General features: G+C 37.3%; 1 protein-coding gene across 7 annotated transcripts in view; it reads left to right on the top strand.

Moving 5' to 3' along the window:
* ATP8A2 (ATPase phospholipid transporting 8A2) overlaps positions 1 to 19,393 on the top strand; it is a 581,949-nt gene that overhangs the window by 141,063 nt on the left and 421,493 nt on the right. For all 7 annotated transcript variants that reach the window (XM_027591115.2, XM_027591114.2, XM_027591112.2 and 4 more), the window contains 6 exons: positions 406 to 533; positions 1,749 to 1,860; positions 8,056 to 8,221; positions 13,233 to 13,360; positions 14,216 to 14,293; positions 16,992 to 17,080. In XM_027591115.2, coding sequence (XP_027446916.1) covers positions 406 to 533; positions 1,749 to 1,860; positions 8,056 to 8,221; positions 13,233 to 13,360; positions 14,216 to 14,293; positions 16,992 to 17,080 — 701 coding nt within the window. The remainder of the gene's footprint in view (positions 1 to 405; positions 534 to 1,748; positions 1,861 to 8,055; positions 8,222 to 13,232; positions 13,361 to 14,215; positions 14,294 to 16,991; positions 17,081 to 19,393) is intronic.

Below are 19,393 nucleotides of genomic sequence, written 5' to 3'. Positions count from 1 at the left end.
CTGTTTAAAGAAGTGTTGCTGAGTACTAGATATAACACTAATGAAACATTATATTAAAAGAATGCTTTATTCTGTTTTTATGACTTATATTAAAGTGAGCTAATAGAGTGCTCTCTGCAAGGTGCTTGAGTATGTGGTTACTTGAACATGGATCTTCCCAGCACAATGGGAGAATCTTAACCCTGCACTTCATTGAATTCTTTGGAAACTTTTGCATTAGGTTGCTATGGCAAAGGCTGCCTGGGAAGTCTATCTTGAGGGGCTGGTAGCTTGATTTGTTAGCCTCCCCAGTGACTCCATTTTAGATGATTCATTATTTCCTTTGGATTAACAATGGGGATGCTGAATGTTGTCCCCAAACCTGGAAGATTGTATTCAGTTTCCTCTTTTGGTTTAACATTTTAGGGTCTGAGTCACACTGCTGACATGCAAACAAGGGAAGTATTGATGAAGTTATCTGGAACTATAGAATGTGAAGGACCCAACCGCCATCTCTATGACTTCACTGGAAACTTGCACATAGATGGGAAAAGGTATCACTTTTGCTTTTCTTAGTTTTTATTTTATTTTATTTTTTTGTTCTTAAATGGGACTAAGAATTACTGGAATTGGTAAAATATCAGCTTGTTTTTTTGGTTTTGAAATATTTTAAACCATGAGATTTCTTATGTTTAGCTTAGATATGAGAGACTGAGCTTTTCCTGAAGCACAATTTCAGTCAATATAAACCTTCCTTCCCTTAAGTTTAAGGAAAGAACTGATTTTTGTCAAGAAAAACAGCCCCAGGGTCTGAAATGAGATTAAAAGTACTGGATGTTTTTCTGTGTGTCTTACTTACCAGGAAGGAGAGGTGGTTTGGGCTGCATAAAATTGTCCAGAAGAGCAGAAGGGAAGCATATCAGGTGTATAAGGGCTAATCTATTTATTAGAGAAACATCCTTTTTTTTTTTTTTTTGACTAGCATTCTTCTAAGTAGGATTTGTTCTTATCAAGTGGAAGGAACAGCAATTACTCTTCTTTTAGAATATTCACTGCCCTGTTGTCTATATTCCGTTGTCTTTGTCTCTTGGCATTTGTTTGATTGTTGGAGAGTCATTTTTGTCATCATGTTGGGGTGCAGTTTCTCCCTTCTGCCCATCTTTAATCTGCATGCTCCTTACCAATGCTTCCCACATTTGTATTTTGAACAGACTCAGAGGGAAGGACCTAATTGTGGGAATCAACCCAAAATAACTATCACAACTGTGACTGCTTTCTTGGTTTTCATTTAGCATGCAGAGACATTCAGTCGGCTCCCCCTTTTGAATTTCTACATTATCACTCAGACTTTTATTTAACCATTAAGTCATTCTTGACAAATTTGATATTCTAGCTTTAGAGTCTGTAAAATAAACTGGGTTTCCCAATGAATAAGCTTCTGGTTATTTTAGCAATTTCCTTTTTGGGTGTATAGTTTCATGCCCGGGTTTTAAGAGAATACAATTCCCTCTAACATTTTATAAGAAAAATACATAGTTTTCTTGTAGTGATGAATGGATAGGATAAAACTTTTTTGTGGATCTCTTTTTTCTTTTTTTTGTAGATGAAGGCAGTGGTAACTTTCATTGCTCCTCTCAGTGAAATAGTTCAAATTTGAATAAAATAAACAATCGAATTAATTGATTAATTGTGTGTTTATGTTTAAGGGGGAAAGCTCATGCTTATTTGTCAAACTATCATTAAATATAAATGTTGTTTCTTATTTTTAGCCCTGTTCCCCTTGGGCCTGACCAGATCTTATTAAGAGGTACACAGCTTAGAAATACTCAGTGGGTCTTTGGCATAGTTGTTTATACTGGACACGACACCAAACTCATGCAGGTAAAACATTTCTATGCTGAAAAACAATGCTGATTTCAGTCTTTTTTTTTTCTGTCCACTTTTATGGAGTAGAGAGTGCAAATGCAAATGTTGCATTTAGGGCCTCGAATTTGTGAACCTAAATTTAGAAAGGAAGTACCTTTTATTTCTGGTTCCTTGGGTAGTTTTTCCTGGATTTCCGTTATTTTCTCAGATGTTTGTTACCTCTTGCTTGAAATATCGATGGGCTTTGTTTTTTCCAGATTTAGGGGGATGATCAGTTCTAACTTATTTTATCTTCTGGACTTAAGCAGAGATTCATTCTAATTTTCTTATATCTCTACTTCTCTTCCTCGCCCCATGAATTAGGATTTAATAGTAAATTGTACTTTAAATTAAATCCTTGGCAATTTAAAATCAGTTATTTTTGAACTAATATTTATTCTTCATACACCAAAAGAATTAAGTTAAAATGATTTTACTCTTTCTCCCTGTTAATGATTTTCAAAGTATTTGTGAATTTACAGCAGCCTGCATTTGTATTATGGTGTATTTTGCCAGACAGCTTTTGAAATTCTGTATAAATCAGTGTCCCAATGTGTCATTTCTTATATTTCTTTGATATCTTTTGGATCTTACTTTGCGAATGGTTGCTGTTCGCAAGAATCAGCTTTTCAGCTTGTCTGCTCTTTTGTATCACTTCCAAAGCATGTATATGACTGTATTTCTTAGTTCAAAATTATTCAGTGGCCACCATGCACCAAGTCTTGAAGTAGGCTGTGTGGATACAATAGTGAAAGGCCCAGCTCACCCTCTGGGAGCCACACAGACTAAGGAGTAATACAGAATTACCAGGTAGAATGAGAATTGCTGTAGTGTTATCATTACAAAGTGCTCTAGGTGTCTACAGAAAGGCCAAGCAACCCAGGATTGGGGCTGCTAGTTGACTAGATACTAGAAACCCATTTTAGATGGGGGGGGGGACTCTTGTGTTGGCTGACTGTTTGAGGTCAGATGATGGAGGAGGAGAGAGTTAAATATTGATTAGAACAGATGAGGTGATAGACCCCATGTCCACCCCAGCTGAGAAATGCAATGGAGACGGGGTGGCAGGGAGTGGAGGAGATGGTGGGCATGATAAGGCTTCAGAGTCTCGTGACATTGAAGACTGTTGCAGTTGCCGCTCAACCAGCTGATCAGTATGTAGTGAGGACTGAGAGATAATGCATCTGGTGCTCTGTGCTGTGATTTTGAAGACAGGATAGTGGCAGGGCTGGGGCCAAGATGGATACCATAAGCCAACTGCTCACCTCTTTAGAGAGTGAGGGACGTGCCTGAGAGGTTGGTGGATTTGTTGAGGGAAGAGGCAGAAGACAGTGTAGCCAAATGGCATGAGTTTCACAGGTGAGTGTTTTAACATGGCATTTGAGTCATAAGGGTCAGAAGTACTATTGGCTTCAGATTCCAAGGCATGTGAGTCTTCACTGGAGCATCCTCTGCTTTGAGGAGCTTCAGGGAAGGAGTGCCCTCAGCTGGGTAAGAAAAGCTCCCAAAGGAGGATGAGGACATGGAAAAGTTTTGTCCCTGGGATGCTAGGGTGTGTTGGAATGGCTGCAGTGGGAGTGTGTGCACGAGGGTGGGGATCCATGGCAGCTGAGAGAACAAATAGTTGGTGAATGCTGAGGCCCCTCTTGGATGGATCAAGATTATTCAGTGTATCTGAGATGTGTTTTATCTGTCCTTCCTGCTAGGTCCTCACCGGTTCAGAACTGATTAGAAAGTTTAAAGTTTGTTAGTTCTGAATAGCCTGTTATGTGGAGACTTTACTTTGATGAATGGTTTAGTGCTCCACCACCTACTAAGTATCCTCTGACTTCCCAGTCCAGTGCCGGCAGCCACACCTACCACTGGGAGCTCTACTGACCACAGATCACTTCTGTTTTTATGATAAAGAGACAGAGATGACAAAGACTTAGCTCATATTTAGATGGGACCCCAACACCTGTTTTTAGATTGTGCATATTACAAATTTAACCACCCTCCAAGATTCCTTGTATACCAGTTGTTTTTTTCAGGGTGACATTGGTAATACAGTTTTGTAGCTAAGGTGTAAGAGATCATCGAGTTATACCTAAAAATGATCTTATCATCTTTTCAGTGAGCAAGGTGTGCACAGTTACCTCATGAAGTTTGCTCTTGTGAGTGAGACAGGCGCTTCTCCTTGCACCTACGTGTGATAAGCCCGTGCAAGGCTTATTATGTATTGAGTGTTCTAGTACAGAATGGTGGAAAGACCCAGAAACATCTGCACTAGACTTGCTGTGCCTTTAGGACTGCAACAACAAGTAAAAATAATTAGCTTTCAAGAGGAATATAATATAACACCTATAGCTGGAAGCCATCTTATTTGTGAAATAACATTTTTTTTGTGTGGACTTGTGCTGCTTGACCACAGAGGGGAAACACAATTACTTTAGGGTTCTTCTACTTTTTTGTTTGCTCTGTAAATCTTGCCTCAGTGTCTTCTCTTCAGAGTTCCCTTGTTTCAAGTTCAGTGTAGTTACATGTGGAAATATTTTCAATATTACTATTTCTATTGGTTGATTTAATGGGAAGGAGGTATCATCACATTAATTACAGCAAATACTTAGTGCCCACATGCATTGTTCTAAGCAATTTGCATGTATTAACTCATTTATTCCTCATAATGGCCCTATGAGGAAGATACTATTATTGTGCCCATTTTCTAGATGAGGACAATGAGACCCAGTGTCTAATAGTTACTGAAGTTACACACCCACCCAGTAAGAGAGAGATTTGGGATTCAAACCTATGCAGTTTGGCTCCTGAGTCCATGTTCTCACTAGTTACTCTACTGACTACTTTCTTAGGAGGGCAGAAAGTATATAAAATTCAGGTCAATTATAAACTTTTCAAACTCTGACATTTTGGCTTTTTTTTAAACTACTGTAAGTAAAATTTTTTTTAGATTTATTTATTTATTCATTTGAGAGAGAGAATGAGATAGAGAGCATGAGGGGGGGAGGGTCAGAGGAAGAAGCAGACTCCCCGCTGAGCAGGGAGCCCGATGCCAGACTTGATCCTGGGGACTCCAGGATCATGACCTGAGCTGAAGGCAGTGGCCTAACCAACTGAGCCACCCAGGTGCCCTATAAGTAAAATTTTTATTAAATACATTTATCAGCACTAGTTTCATAGTTGTTTTTAATAGCAAAACATTGTAAGAAATGTAAATGACAATAGAGATGGTTCTGGAATTATATATAGCCACTTAATTCAAGTTTTTATTATTTTTATCACTATTAAAATTTTGTTGAATTAACAAACCATAAAAATAACTTTTTTGCTCTACAATTCTATGTGTTTTAACATGTGTATAGATTCACATAATCACTAACATCTTCCTGAAAGATGTTAGTTGAAAGATGCTTATTTCTATTAAGAACTCCATTGTTCAAAAGCAGAAGTATTTTCTAAGAATTTTATGGAAGAGTTTAAAATGCTAGTCAGAATTTAACATTACAAGCTCATCATTGTAAGTTGACATGTTCAGGGAGTGGGAGTGAATAAGCAGAGCCTGACTTTCCACAAAGTGTGTGTGATGAAGTTTGGCGCTCTTGTACTGGATGAAAGAAAACTTTTCCTAACCCTGTTAATTGGCCACAACTGAACCATTGGAAAAAATCAGAAGCCAATAAACTAATGGAGTCATAGAAATGATGCTTATTGTAAATTTTTTTTCTCCCTGTGCTCCAGTGAATGTTCAGAATGATAAGATCATGAGTTTTAAAAGATGGGGTTAGACAGTCTTGGAACTGGTCTGTTGGCTTCTTCCATAAGACCAGAGGTGATATGTTGTCCCCATCAACCTGTAGATGGGATTTAATCAACGGGTCAGCCTTCACTAATAGATTTCCATTTAGAAATTTAAAGGACTTTTTTTTTTTTAAGTCTGTAAAGGACAATTCAGAGAACTGAAGTGAAAGGGAGAAAAGAGAATATAAAGGAAGTTGTTGCTGTGCTGTTTAAATACTGAAACATTTCAAAACGGCCAGTAAACTGATTCCCTACCTCCCTACCCTACAGAAGACCAGGCCATGATGGTAGTATTTGTGGGTTTGGTGATAGAATTCAGGTAACCATTTCAGTGATGTTGTGGTATGAGCTTCTCTAGGGAACTTAGGGATGAATTGCTCTCTGTTTTCATTTGATTTTATTTTTATGTTGTGGTTTTATTCATATTCTTCTTTTTGGAGACATTTTCATCCTAACTCTTTTAATGATCAGATGAAAACAGTGAAGAGTGCTGACTTAAGTTTTGTATAATGCACCATTTTTATGGCCAGTTAATGCCTTTCAAGCTTTCAGATCACCTGATTTCAGATCACCTGGTCTCTCACCAGAGAGACCAAGCTTGTGACTCATGGAGGGAGACCTGTAGACTGAAGCTCCTGTGTCCATCTGCCCCTATCTAATTCCTGGCTTCCGGTCTAACCCAGGCTCTGCTCACCTCCAGGAATGGATTATTAACATCTTCTGGGTTACTGTATTAGTTTCCTATTGCTGCCATAACAAATTATACAAATTTAGTAGCTTAAAGTAACATGAAGTTGTCACGTTACAGTTCTGTAGGTCAGAAGTCTGGTATGGGTCTCATCCATGTCACGAAGGCTGCAGGGCAGCATTCCTTTCTAGTACACTCTAGGGGGTTCTAGAAGAGAATCTGTTCCTTGCCTTTTCCTGCCTTCTAGCGCTGCCCAAATTTCTTGGCTCATGAGCCCCTTTTTCCATTGTCACAGTTGGCAGTATTGCATTTCTTGGGCTATTCTTGTGTAGTCACATTTCCCTCTGACTGTAGCCAGGAAAAGATCTCTTCATTTTCTGTTTTTAAGGGCCAATGTGATTAAACTGGACCTACTTGTATAATCCAAGAATATTTCCCCAAGTCATAGCCTTAATTTTTTAAAATTTAAGCTTTTTTATTTATGAGAGAGAGAGAGAGACAGTCAGGGGTGGGGGAGGAGAGCAGAGGGAGAGGGACAAGCAAACTCCATGCTGAGTGTGGAGCCCAAAACAGGGCTTGCAAGATCCCAGGATCCTGAGATCATGACCTGAGCCAAAACTAAGAGTCAGACGCTCAACCAGCTGAGCCACCCAGACATCCCAGTCATATCTTTAATTTAATCATGTAAGCAAAACCCCTTTTATCACATAAAATAATGTATTTACAGGGTCCAGGTATCAGGGCATGGACGTCATTGGGGAAACCATTATTTTTCCCACCACAATTACAATCAGAACATTTTTAGTAAAATGACTTCAGGTGCATAAATGTCTGGTACAAATAGTTCTATTGACTTTTCCAATGCTGAGAGAATATAGTTCCAAATTTTTCACCTATGTGTAGAGGTCCTTGAATCTGGCTTTAATGAATCTTTCTGAACTCACTTGCCAACACTGGCTTCTGTTCGAGCTGGAATGGTTTCCCCACCTGCAGTGAGAAATCAGACCATGCATGTTTATAGATGGCGAGGCTGTATTCCACTTTTGTTTTACTTTCCTGTCTACATTCTGTTTATGACTCAAGACTGCACTCAGATTTCTCACGGCCACTAGAGCTTTCCTGACTTTCCTGCTTTTTTCTTGTTCAGTTTTCCAAATGAACTCTGTCCATTCATTTATTTTGATACCTATTGATGTCTACACCTATTTTGCATTTTGGATGTGTATGTGTCTGTGTATGTCTTTTTTTCCTCAATTTTGAGGGGAAAATATATACTGCAAAAATAGTTCTTTGTATATTAATTATAGAGCTCTATTATTACCTTGAAGATTCAGTCTAGATTTTTATGGTACAGAATCTTTAAGTTTCTCTTGAATTAATGGCATCTTGATTTCTTTTAAACTGATTTTAAGTGATTTAGAACTTGTTTTCTAAGATTGCAAAAGTAGCTCATTTTATACTAAAATGTAATCATAAGTACAGATTGAATTAAGAATCAAAATGTGTTATTATTTAAAACTAGCTGTTGATTCAGGAGTATGGTACACTTTTTAATTTCATTGGTTATTTGGCAAAAATACAGTCTTTTATTTTTACTTGTTGAATTTGGTTAACTTACCTCCTTTTCTCCCCACTCCTTAACCCCAAGCCTGTTCTGTGACTCTTACACATTTTTCAATGCTGTTGTATAGAATTCCACAAAAGCACCCCTCAAAAGATCGAATGTTGAAAAAGTGACTAATGTGCAGATCCTGGTGTTGTTTGGCATCCTCTTGGTCATGGCCTTGGTGAGCTCAGTGGGGGCCCTGTACTGGAATGGGTCTCAAGGTGGAAAGAACTGGTACATCAAGAAGATGGGTAAGTGTCAGGATGGAGTGCTTGTTGAAGTAGAACGAAACCACTTTGGAAAACCCTTACAAGTGTGGTTTATGTGTGGTGGCCATGCCATCCTTCATTCTTTTGGCTACTCTATAAAAGGCCAGCCTTCTTGAAAGATTAGGAGTCATGTGATGAAATGAAGGATGGACACATGTGGGGATTGTTTTATATTCAAATGATTGTATTTTTAACTATTTTTTGAGTTATTTTCTTAGTGGTTGCTCTAGGGATTACAATAAATGTCTTAGTTAATCAGCATTTGCTTCAGATTAATACTAAATTCCAGTAAAATACAGAAATTTTACTCCAGTATAGATTCATTTCTCGCCCTGCGTTGTGCTATTATCATATATATTACGTCTATGTTATCAACCCAGTAATCCAGTGTTATAATTGTTGCTTTATATTATTTAATATCGATTAAGCAAAAAGAAAATGCACTTACAGAGTTGTTTTACATGAACCTACTTATTTACCATTTCTAGTACTCTTCATCTCTTCCACAGATTTGAGTTACCAGCTTGTGTTATTTCTTTGCTTCATGTAGCTTTATCCTCTCATTCCTTTGGGCTGTCATATATATATATATTACAGCTGTGTATAAGGCCAGTGATGCACTTTTATAATCATTTTTGCCATGTTTTTTTAAGTCCAAAAGAAAGGATAAAAAATATGTAATTGTCTTTTATAAGTACCTGTTGTGTTATTACCTTTACTGATATCCTTTGTTTATGTGGATTCAATTCCTGTCTGGTGTCATTTCCTTTCATCCTGGAGAATTTCTTGTAAGGCAGATTGGAGAGCAACAAATTCTCTGTTTTTATCCTGGAATGTGTTAATTTCTCCTTGGTTTTTGAAGCACAGTTTTGTTGATACAGGATTCTTGTAGAATTCTTGGTTATGTTCTTTTCCTTTCAGTACTTTGCATATCCCATCCCACTGCCTTCTGGCCTCCATTGTACTGATGGGAAGTCAGCTGTTAATCTTACTTTTCCACTTGTATGTGAGTCATTTTCTATTGCTGCTTTCAAAATTGTCCTTGGTTTTCGAGTTTGTTTTGTTTGGAGTTTGTTGAGCTTTTTGGATGTGTATGTTAATAATTTTCATCAAATTTGGGAAGTTTTCAGCTATTATTTATTCAAATATTGTTTCTGCCACATCTTCACTCACTTCTCTTTCTGGTAATTCCTTTATGTACGTGTTGGTCCAAATAATGTGACCTTAGGCTCTGTTAATTTTTCCTTATTTTGTTTTCTTTCTCTTTTTGAGATTGGGTAAGCTCTATTGATCTACATTGAAGTTTATTTCTCTCTTCTGCTAGCTCACATGTACTCTTCAGCTCCACTAGTGATATTTTTCATTTTAATTATCATACTTTTCAGTTTCATAATTTCCACTGGGTTCTTTCTTTTATCTCTTTCTTAATGTTCTCTGATTAAACAATCTTTGTCATCATACTTTCTTTTAATTCTTTAAATGGTTTCTTTTAGTTCTTTAAATATATTTATAACAGCTTCTTTGAAGTCTTTGGTCCATCATCTGGGTCCCCCCTCAAAGGCAGTTTCTATTGCTTTTTTTCCTGTTTCTTTGTAGTTTCGTATTTCTTTATTGTTGAAAACTGGGTGCTTTAGATAATATGTTGGGGCAGTTCTGGATTCTGTTTCCTTTTCCTCCTGGAGCTTGTTGCTGTTTTTTATCTGTTTAGTGACTTGCCTGGAAAGATTCTGTGAAGTCTTTTCTCCTGCAGTGTATAGCCTCTGCTGTTACTGCTCAGTTTTATTTTCATGTTCTGACTTTTTATTGCTTTTCAAATGTATAGTTTAAGATATATAGTGGTTTGTAGTATATTCACAGATTGTGCAACCTTTACATCTTACCTAACTTTAGAACATTTTCATCACCACAGAAAGAAACCCTATCTTCATTAGCCATCATTCTTCTCCTTGTTTTTATTTTCAAGCCTGGATTCCTAGAGGTTAGCATAGCTTAGAGGTTAGCCAGTGATTGGTCAGAGGTTGTTTGACTTATGTGTGGCTTGTAGAATGCCTTCAGTGTTTGGGGAATTTAAAGTCTGCCCACATTCAGTCAGGGACTAGTAGCTCACAAGTACCCTCTCTGGTCTCTCCTAAGCAGGTACAGCCTTATGCATGGACATGACCTTCTGGACCACCAGGGTTGAGTGTGATCTTACCAAGGTTTCTTTGGCCATTTCTTTCCATAGATATCTTTGTTTAACTTTTGGCTAGTCTTCTGGTTTGTTTGCTCCTACTAGTATTGTGAGATATTTGTCTTCCCTGATTATTAGCCACTGGAATCTCTATTGGTTTTGACAGTGCCCTCGGTGTGGCTTTTTTCATGCTGTGTTCCAAATAATGTCATCTTCCTCAGGCTGTTCCTGTCCTGACAACCTGCCTTACTCTAGAGTACCAGCCTGCCTCACCCTGGGACAGAATTTCTTCAATATGGAGCTGGGGGCATGGGGTAGAGGGGATTCAAGCTGTCAGTCCCAACCACCCAGCCAGAACAGAATTTAAACATCATGGCTCAAGGGGAAAGGAGAGGGAAATAGCTTCTGACTTAAATGCCTAAGGTTTCCACTTAGATTAAGTAGAATTTTTGAATACATGCTTTTGAATTTTTTGTATGCACTGTGGTCAATTTCCAAGCACTTTAAATGTTTGTTTTTGATAATTTTCATCAGTTTTATTGCTTCCTTTTTTTGAGAGATTTGCCAATCTCCTTACATAGCAATTCCAAAAATAAATAAAATTTAATGACAAAATATTTTAAAAAATAAATCTGAATTTTAAAACTTTGGAATCTTTGAAGTTTTGGTTATTCTTTAAATATATTTTGGTTAAACTGATAAAACATTTTTTCCTTTTCTAATTATCTCATGCAGAAAAATCAAACACTTTTGAATGCCCAGGGGAACTATTGTTGCCACTTTACAAATATGACTGGGACTGGAGTTGTAGGTGGAGTCAAAACTCTTGGTTTTGGTTCTTAAAATTTGGATATGTCTAGCTTCAAATATGAAGATTGAATCTTTGTGTACATATATAGTTTCAAAATGTCATGATCTGGGTAAATAAAGAGCATTGGCACAATCTTGGTATACAGGTTTTGTGGAAGCTGGCATTTAAATTGCCTAATTTCAAACTCCAGTACTAGCTGTATGATTCATGATGGAAGAATAGTTTTTGTGTCCCATCCATAATGCTGTCTGCTTTGTTCTCTTATGGAAAAGTTGGAGTAGCTCTGTTAAAAGCCATCAGACTTCACATTTACATTGTCACTGTTGGAGCTTTGACTTTAATTTCTATCAGATTCTGTCCTCACTCATCTCCACTTGATTGTTTTTGTTTGGCTGAATGAACTTTTATACATAGGGTCTTCCCTGAATGTGCTCTGCTTATTGATAATATATATGATGACTCAAAGTTGCTTTTGGCATGTATTCAAACCTGACATTTTAAATTTCTTAATACATAATTCTAATTGGAAGATATTTCTTCCTAAGGAAATTATACCTCAGAGACATTTGTTAACTATTGGTGCTTAGAGATCCTATTTAGCAACTACTTAGTTCAAAGGAACAAGGTTGCAAAGTAACATGTCGGAAAGAAAAGAAGCAATCGACAGGAAAAACAGAAGCCATAGAGAAGAAAATGAAGGGATGGTAGGAAGGTGAAACTACTGACTAGCTTGTGCCTACTCCCTGTTACCCTTAACCAGCCCCTTATGCTGCCATCGTACCCTCCAGAACTCGCAGGCTGAGTCAAACCACTACCATTTGACTAATTTCCTGGGGGAAAAGCTCAAGTGTGTTTTGAAGTCCTTATAAATTACTAATCTCCAGTCCTAGCCTTTTGCTATCTTGAAATACCACTTCCCCTCAAGAGGCGTCTTTGATACCAGTCAAACCTTTAGCCTGCTGCAACCTTTCCTCACCTCTTGCCAAGTTAAGCTCTTACTACTCTTTCCTTCAACCAGGGTATCATGATCATCAGGAAAGAACTTGACCTTGTACCTCTTTTCTCTCTCCTGGTTCCTCTTCTTGTCTAAGCTGACCCTACTTCTGCTTTGGATTCTGTCCCCTAGGGGTCTTGATCCATCATTAGGGGTCCTCTTCTGTTAAGATTTTCTTTTGTTATCTTCAATAAATAGCTCCAGTCTTCCTGCTTCCCTCTTTTTGCCTGCTACCATTGATACTTTTTTATATCTTACAAACTCTCTGGAGTATCCCAGATGGACTCTTACTTTAGTAAGGTTGTAGATATTCCTTACAGCCATTTGACATGCCTGTCTTCTTTTCTGCATCCTTTTTTTTTTTTTAAAGATTTTATTTATTTATTTGAGAGAAAGAATGAGAGAGAGAGAGAGAGCACATGGGAGAGGGGAGGGTCAGAGGGAGAAGCAGACTCCCTGCTGAGCAGGGAGCCTGATGCGGGACTCGATCCGGGGACTCCAGGATCATGACCTGAGCCGAAGGCAGTCGCTCAACCGACTGAGCCACCCAGGCGCCCTTTTCTGCATCCTTTTTAGTTAGCTGTCTTCTCTCTTTCTGCCAAAACTTAACTAAAGCCTCTGTTCTTCTGGATGGCCTTCAGTGACCATGCCTTCCCATTAAAATAAACCTCTCCTAGTTTCAGCAATGCCCTGTGAACTCCTCCTCAGCAGATGTATGCTGCTGCATGGTCAGGAAGGGGCATGCTTGCTCCTGCTCGCTCCTGCTCACTCCCCTCCCCTACAACCTCCTGTTAGAAGCCAGCTCTTTACTAGAAGAGATTGTATTAATAGTTTTTGTGTTCACAGTTCATACCATATAGTAAGTGCTCCATAACTGTTTTAACTCAAATCTCTAAATTTATACATAAGCCTGTAGACTTTTTTGGTGAACATCTTTAGAAAAAGTCCACAATAATAAGGTAGAAGGAAACAACGAGATGAACTAAAGTGATACAGGTACTTTGGTTTTCGTCCACAGACACGACCTCAGATAATTTCGGATATAACTTGTTGACGTTCATCATCTTATACAACAATCTTATTCCCATCAGTCTGTTGGTGACCCTTGAGGTTGTGAAATACACTCAAGCCCTTTTTATAAACTGGGTGAGTATCACAGCAGTCTCAAAGCTGAGCTGCTGGAGCAACGTCAATCAGTATTTTCTCATACTCTCTCAGAGCATCAGTCCTTCAGCTGAGCCGCCAGAAAAGGACAAATCTGGTTCCTTTATGATTGGGTCTGGCCAGAGAACTGGCAAGGGATCTCTGGCAAGGCTGTCCCTGAGCCGGTGATGGCAATGACTGGTTACCTGACACCTCAGCTTCCTAGTCTACGAAACTGGAGGACGTTGGTGCCTGTTTATTCCAGGGGTTCTTGTGAGGATTAAGGGAGATCATAGAGACAGAGAGCTGAGCAGGTGCATGCCTCCTGGTGAGTGGGGACGAAATGGCTGCAAATTCTGCTCCTGCTTTCACAGTCTAATTAGTGCTGCATGAAAGGTCTCATAGGTGTATCTATTTCAGTGTGCATTGCATGTCAAAGGTCATGGGGACCATAAACTTGGATTCTGGTGCAAGAGTGGAGAGGTGTAATTTTAAAGCAACTGCCATGCCATGAAGCACTAGACTTCAGCAGCCAGTATTTGTAGACTGGGTGCTTTCATGTGCATTTTTATTTGATCTTCACAATAATCCCATGAAGGAGGGATTGGCTCCTCAGAAGTATGGGTTAGTCTAGGTCATGCAATGATCATCTCAAAACCAAACCTTCTGTATATAAATTGCTTGTTTTATTTCTCTAGCACAGTGTTTCTCTATACTAATAGCCACTGTACTTTCACCCCCAAATTAAAAATGAGCACTAATATTAAGTTATCTGTTGTAGCTTCTTTTCTGTGTTAGTCTAAATGAAGGATTAATGGTATATATTTTCTGAAGTGCCCTCCACCCCTTCTCTCTCAGGACACAGACATGTATTATCTAGGAAATGACACTCCTGCAATGGCCAGGACATCAAACCTTAATGAAGAGCTTGGGCAGGTGAGAGCCTCTTTGGGAACTTGGGTAGTGGTGACTCCAGCATCAGGGGAGACCAGTGCTAGAACCATGAGAGATTTCAGAAAAATTGTTGTCTGTGAACATGGTTTTGATGTCTGAAGAGCTATATATACAGCGTTTGAAAGTATTGTGAAATAGAAATGTTAGTTGGCTTTGACCTGCTTTTTGAGGCATCAATACATTTTATTATCTAGAAGGTGCCTGCAAAAAAAATAAGACAAAAAATATACTGCCACATTACTCTGGACATTAAAATTGTTTATCAGGAATAAATGATAGTGAAAACAGTGGTTCAGATATACAGGTATTGGGTAATCTTACAAAACATGGGGCAGCTAATTTGAAGGACATAAATCTATTAAATTTCTCACACTTCTTAGATTTTGTTTCTGGAGCATTCCAGGGAACGAGTTTCTTTCTGCCATCACCCTTGAAACTCCTATTGCCTTTAATGAGTTGTGTTTTGCATTATATCTTCATCTTATGTTGAAATTACTGTAAGGAATACCCTCTTTTGAATGCATTGCAATTAAAGATTATAATTTCATCTTATACATCTTACTTAAACCTTCCAACAGCCCTAGGGGGTGGATGGTATATATGTCAGACTAAATTTGCCTCCTCTTTGAACCCTTTTACAGTTTTTCAGGTAAAGTTAATTGATCTTTCTTCTACGTCCCCATAACAGTCTCTCCAATTATGAACGCAGTAAAGTGAGAGACATGATAGTGATGGTGGTATCTGTTTCCATCTTGAGCCTTTTGAGCCCATTCGAGGGTGTGGATGTGTCTGGGATGAGGTCTTTGGTTGCCTTGGTCAGTCTAGCATAGTGCTCAATATCCCATTGTTCTCAGGACCCATTAACTGGATCCTAGTAATTGAAGTATTAAAAGTGCTCAAGTTGTATCCAGGATAATAATTCATCCTAACTGGGAATATGGGAAAAGTTTGCTTGCTCAAAAAGCTTTGAGTTGGAACTTAAGGATAAGTTAAAATTCAATAGGAGAATGAGAGCAAATCTGGATAATTCCTTATTAGAAATTTTTCATTTTTTAACATTTTCATATAATCTTTTAATTTTTTAAAAAAAGGGGCAGAAAGAAACACTTCATTGGAAGGCTGATTCTACTGAATTTTTTATACCCCTAGACTTACTTATAGTTGGAGCATGAATTACCCATACCTTACTAATATTTTTGTTTCTACGTAATATTTGACTTCTTTAGGAACATTAATAATTTTCCTTTACTTGGCCAGCCCTTTGATCGCTTTAAAAATAATTCATAGTGTATTTGCCTATATTGTATCATTAAGAAAAAGTACAGAATAAATAATTCACAGTATTAATCCCTCTTCCATAAAACAATAAAGCATGGCTTCCCCTTGTGATTCCTGGAGTACATCCAGCATCCAGCAGCAATCATGGCCTGAGAAACTGGAATTTTTACTGGAGACAATTCTGTTAGTTACTCTCCCTTCAACCAATCCATGACGTAATTTTCCAGTATGTTACACATAAAATGATGTTCCGTATATTCTGGCCAAACTCTTTGTTTCATAGATGTGGAAATCGGGGCCGAGAAGGATGAGGTGACTTTTCTAGAGTCCACATGACTAGTTAGTATCCAGAGCCTGAACTGGGCTACTATCCTCCTTTGATCTTGAACTCTTTTCCTTCTTGCCCATCACGTGATCCACTGGAGGGAACAGCAGTGTGGAGGAACACAGCACCTGTGCATGTGGAGTTCATCTCTTTTGCATCCAGTTAATTATGTCAAAATTGACCTCCAGAAATTTTATCTTTTCACCTTTGTATATTGAGAGCTTCGTGTATTAAGTCTGTAAAATTTTGTATCTCAGGAAGTTATATATAATCTATAGCAGTCCTATGCTGCCTTCATGTAATCTTAATTGTTACTGTGATGGAGGAAGATTTGTTTGTTCTGTGTTGTTTCAGGATATGCCTTCCTAATTCAACTAGGAGTGGAGTGATTAAAAAATATTTGAGGGTTGCCAAAGTTTGAGCTTGTTGTCTTGATATATTGAACACTAGACTGGAGTGCTGTATGAGATTGTGGGAATAGGTTGGAGAGTGATCTGTGTCTTTGAGATGCCTAATGGTAGAACTTAGTGCTTAGGCTTATAGATCGACAGGGCTCCAGGCTGTTACTGAAGCCTCCTTTGCACATTTCCGCAGAATTCAATTCTAGGCTTGGTTAGTGGAAAAGGTTTTTAAGTGGTCTAAGCATGAAAATATATTAATTTTATAATAATATATAATTGTATATAATTATAAAATATATTTTACTGTAAGGATATTTACCATTTACAATTAATAGAGATTTTTGACTTTCTCTGCTTGACTTATTTCACTTAGCATAATCTCCTCCAGTCACAAACTGAGGGTTCTAGAGGGGAGGGGTGGGGGGATGGGTTATCCTGGTGATGGGTATTAAAGAGGGCACGCTCTGCACGGAGCACTGGGTGTTATACGAAAACAATGAATTGTGGATCACTACATCAAAAACTAATGATGTATGGTGACTAACATAACATAATAAAATAAAATAAAAATAAAATTAATAGAGATTTTGAAAAATATAGAAGGGGAGGCATGATCTATTGGTCTCTGCATCTTAGCTACATTGTTGATGTATGTTTCCTCTATTCTTTGATTTAGGTGAAATACCTATTTTCTGATAAAACTGGAACTCTTACATGCAATATCATGAACTTCAAGAAGTGTAGCATTGCTGGAGTAACCTATGGGTAAGTATGTTTATCACTTACTAAAAATTTGATTTGTATTCTTCCAACATTTATTTTTAGCTGCTTAACCAAATGCCTTCTTGATATTTTCAAAGGATATTTATAAGGGATTTAGATATGTAATTACTACTGAACGTATTTAATATTTAATGGGTCCCAACTTTGAACATTTAACCAGTTTATTCTGCAAATATTTACCTAGTGAGAAATCCCTGGACTTAATGCTATAAATTTAATTTTAAAACTTTATTCTATAAATTTAAATTCTATAAATTTATATTTATAACCTAATAATTATAAATGTCTTACTCATATTTTGATCTGAATACCTGTCTTTTTTTATTGGTGTTTAATTGATATGTAACATTATTAGTTGATTCAGATGTACAACATAATGATTCAGTGTTGGTATATACTGCAAAATGTTCACCACAATAAATCTAGTAGAATTTATTTTTTCTTGTGATGCAGCATTTAAGGTCTATTCTTTTAACAACTTTCAAATATGCAATATAGTATTTATTATTAACTACAATCTTAATGTTGTATGTTAAATTCCCATGACTTATTTATTTTATAAAGGGAAGTTTGTACCTTTTGCCCCTTTCACCCATTTTGACCACTCCCTACCCCGTGCCTCTGGCAACCACTAACCTGTGCTCTGTATCTATGAGCTGCTGCTGCTTTTTTTTTTTTTTTGAGTGCACGTATAAGTAAGATTATGTGGTATTTGTCTTTGTCTGACTTATTTCACTTAGCATAATAGCCTCAAGGTCCATCCATGTTGTCCCAAACGGCAAGATTTCCTTTTTATGGCTGAATCATATTCCATTGTGTATATGTGCCATATTTTCTTTATCCATTCATTCATTGATAGACTGAGGTTGTTTCTATAGCTTGACTATTATAAATAATGTTGCAGTGAACATGGGATGCATATATCCTTGAGTTAATATTTTCATTTTCTTTGGATAAATACCCCAAATTGGAATTGCTGGGTTATATGGTAGCTCTATTTTTAATTTTTTGAGGAACCTCCATACGGTTTTTCATAGTAGCTGTACCAATTTACATTCCCACCAGTAGCATACAAGAGTTCCACATCTTTGGAAACACTTGTTATTTCTTCTAACCATTTTAACAGGTAGTAGGTGATCTTTCATTATGGTTTTGATTTTCATTTCCCTGATGATTAGTGATGTTGAACACATCTACATGTATCTCTTGGTCATCTGTATGTCTTCTTTGGAAAAATGTTTACTCAGATCTGCCCATTTTTAATCAGATTTTTTTTTTTTTTTGCTATTGAGTAGTATGGGGAGATACATAGATACATATATATTATACATATATATATATATATATATATATATATATATATATATATGATATTAACCCCTTCCCAGGTATAGGATCTACAAGTATTTTCTCCCATAGGTAGGTTGCCTTTTCATTTTGTTGATGATTTCCTTTGCTGTGCAGAAGCATTTTAGTTTGATGTGGTCCCACACTTACGTATTTTTGCTTTTGCTGCCTTGCTTTTGATGTCAGATCAAAAAAATCATTACCAAGACCAGTTTTAAGGAGCTTACTGCCTACATTTTCTTCTAGGATTCTTATGCTTTCAGGTCTAACATTCAAGTCTTTAGTCCATCTTGAGTTATTTTTTGTATATGGTATAAGATAGTGGTCCAGTTTGATTATTTTGCATGTAGCTGGTCAGTTTTCTCATTTATTGAAGAGATTGTTTCTTTCCCATTAAATATTCTTGGCACTTTTGTCAGAAATTAACTGACCCTAAATGTGTGGATTTAATTTCGGGCTCTGTTTTCTGTTCCATTGATCTATAGGAGTCTGTTTTTATGCCAATACTGTACCATTTTGATTAGTATAGCTTTGTAATATAGTCTGAAATCAGAGTGTGTGATGCCCCTAGATTTGTTTTTGTTTCTCAAGAATCCTTAGGCAATTTGGGTCTTTGTTGTTCCATATAAATTAGAACTGTTTGTTCTATTTCTGTGAAAAATGCTGTTGGAATTTTGATAGGGATTGGATTGACTGTAGATTGCTTTGGGTGGTATGGACATTTTAACAATATAAATTCTTCTAGTCTACAAGCATGAGTATCTTTCCATTTATTTATTTATTTATTTAAATTATGTTACGTTAATCACCATACATTACATCATTAGTTTTTGATGTAGTGTTTCATGATTCATTGTTTGCATATAACACCCAGTGCTCCATGCAGTATGTGCCCTCTTTAATACCCATCACCAGGCTAACCCATCCCCCCATCCCCCGCCCCTCTAG

The sequence above is a fragment of the Zalophus californianus genome, chromosome 3 (assembly GCF_009762305.2).
Source record: "Zalophus californianus isolate mZalCal1 chromosome 3, mZalCal1.pri.v2, whole genome shotgun sequence".
Classification (NCBI taxonomy): domain Eukaryota; kingdom Metazoa; phylum Chordata; class Mammalia; order Carnivora; family Otariidae; genus Zalophus; species Zalophus californianus.
The sequence above is the reverse complement of the archived record's forward strand: the minus strand, read 5'-3'. Positions and strand labels throughout refer to the sequence as shown.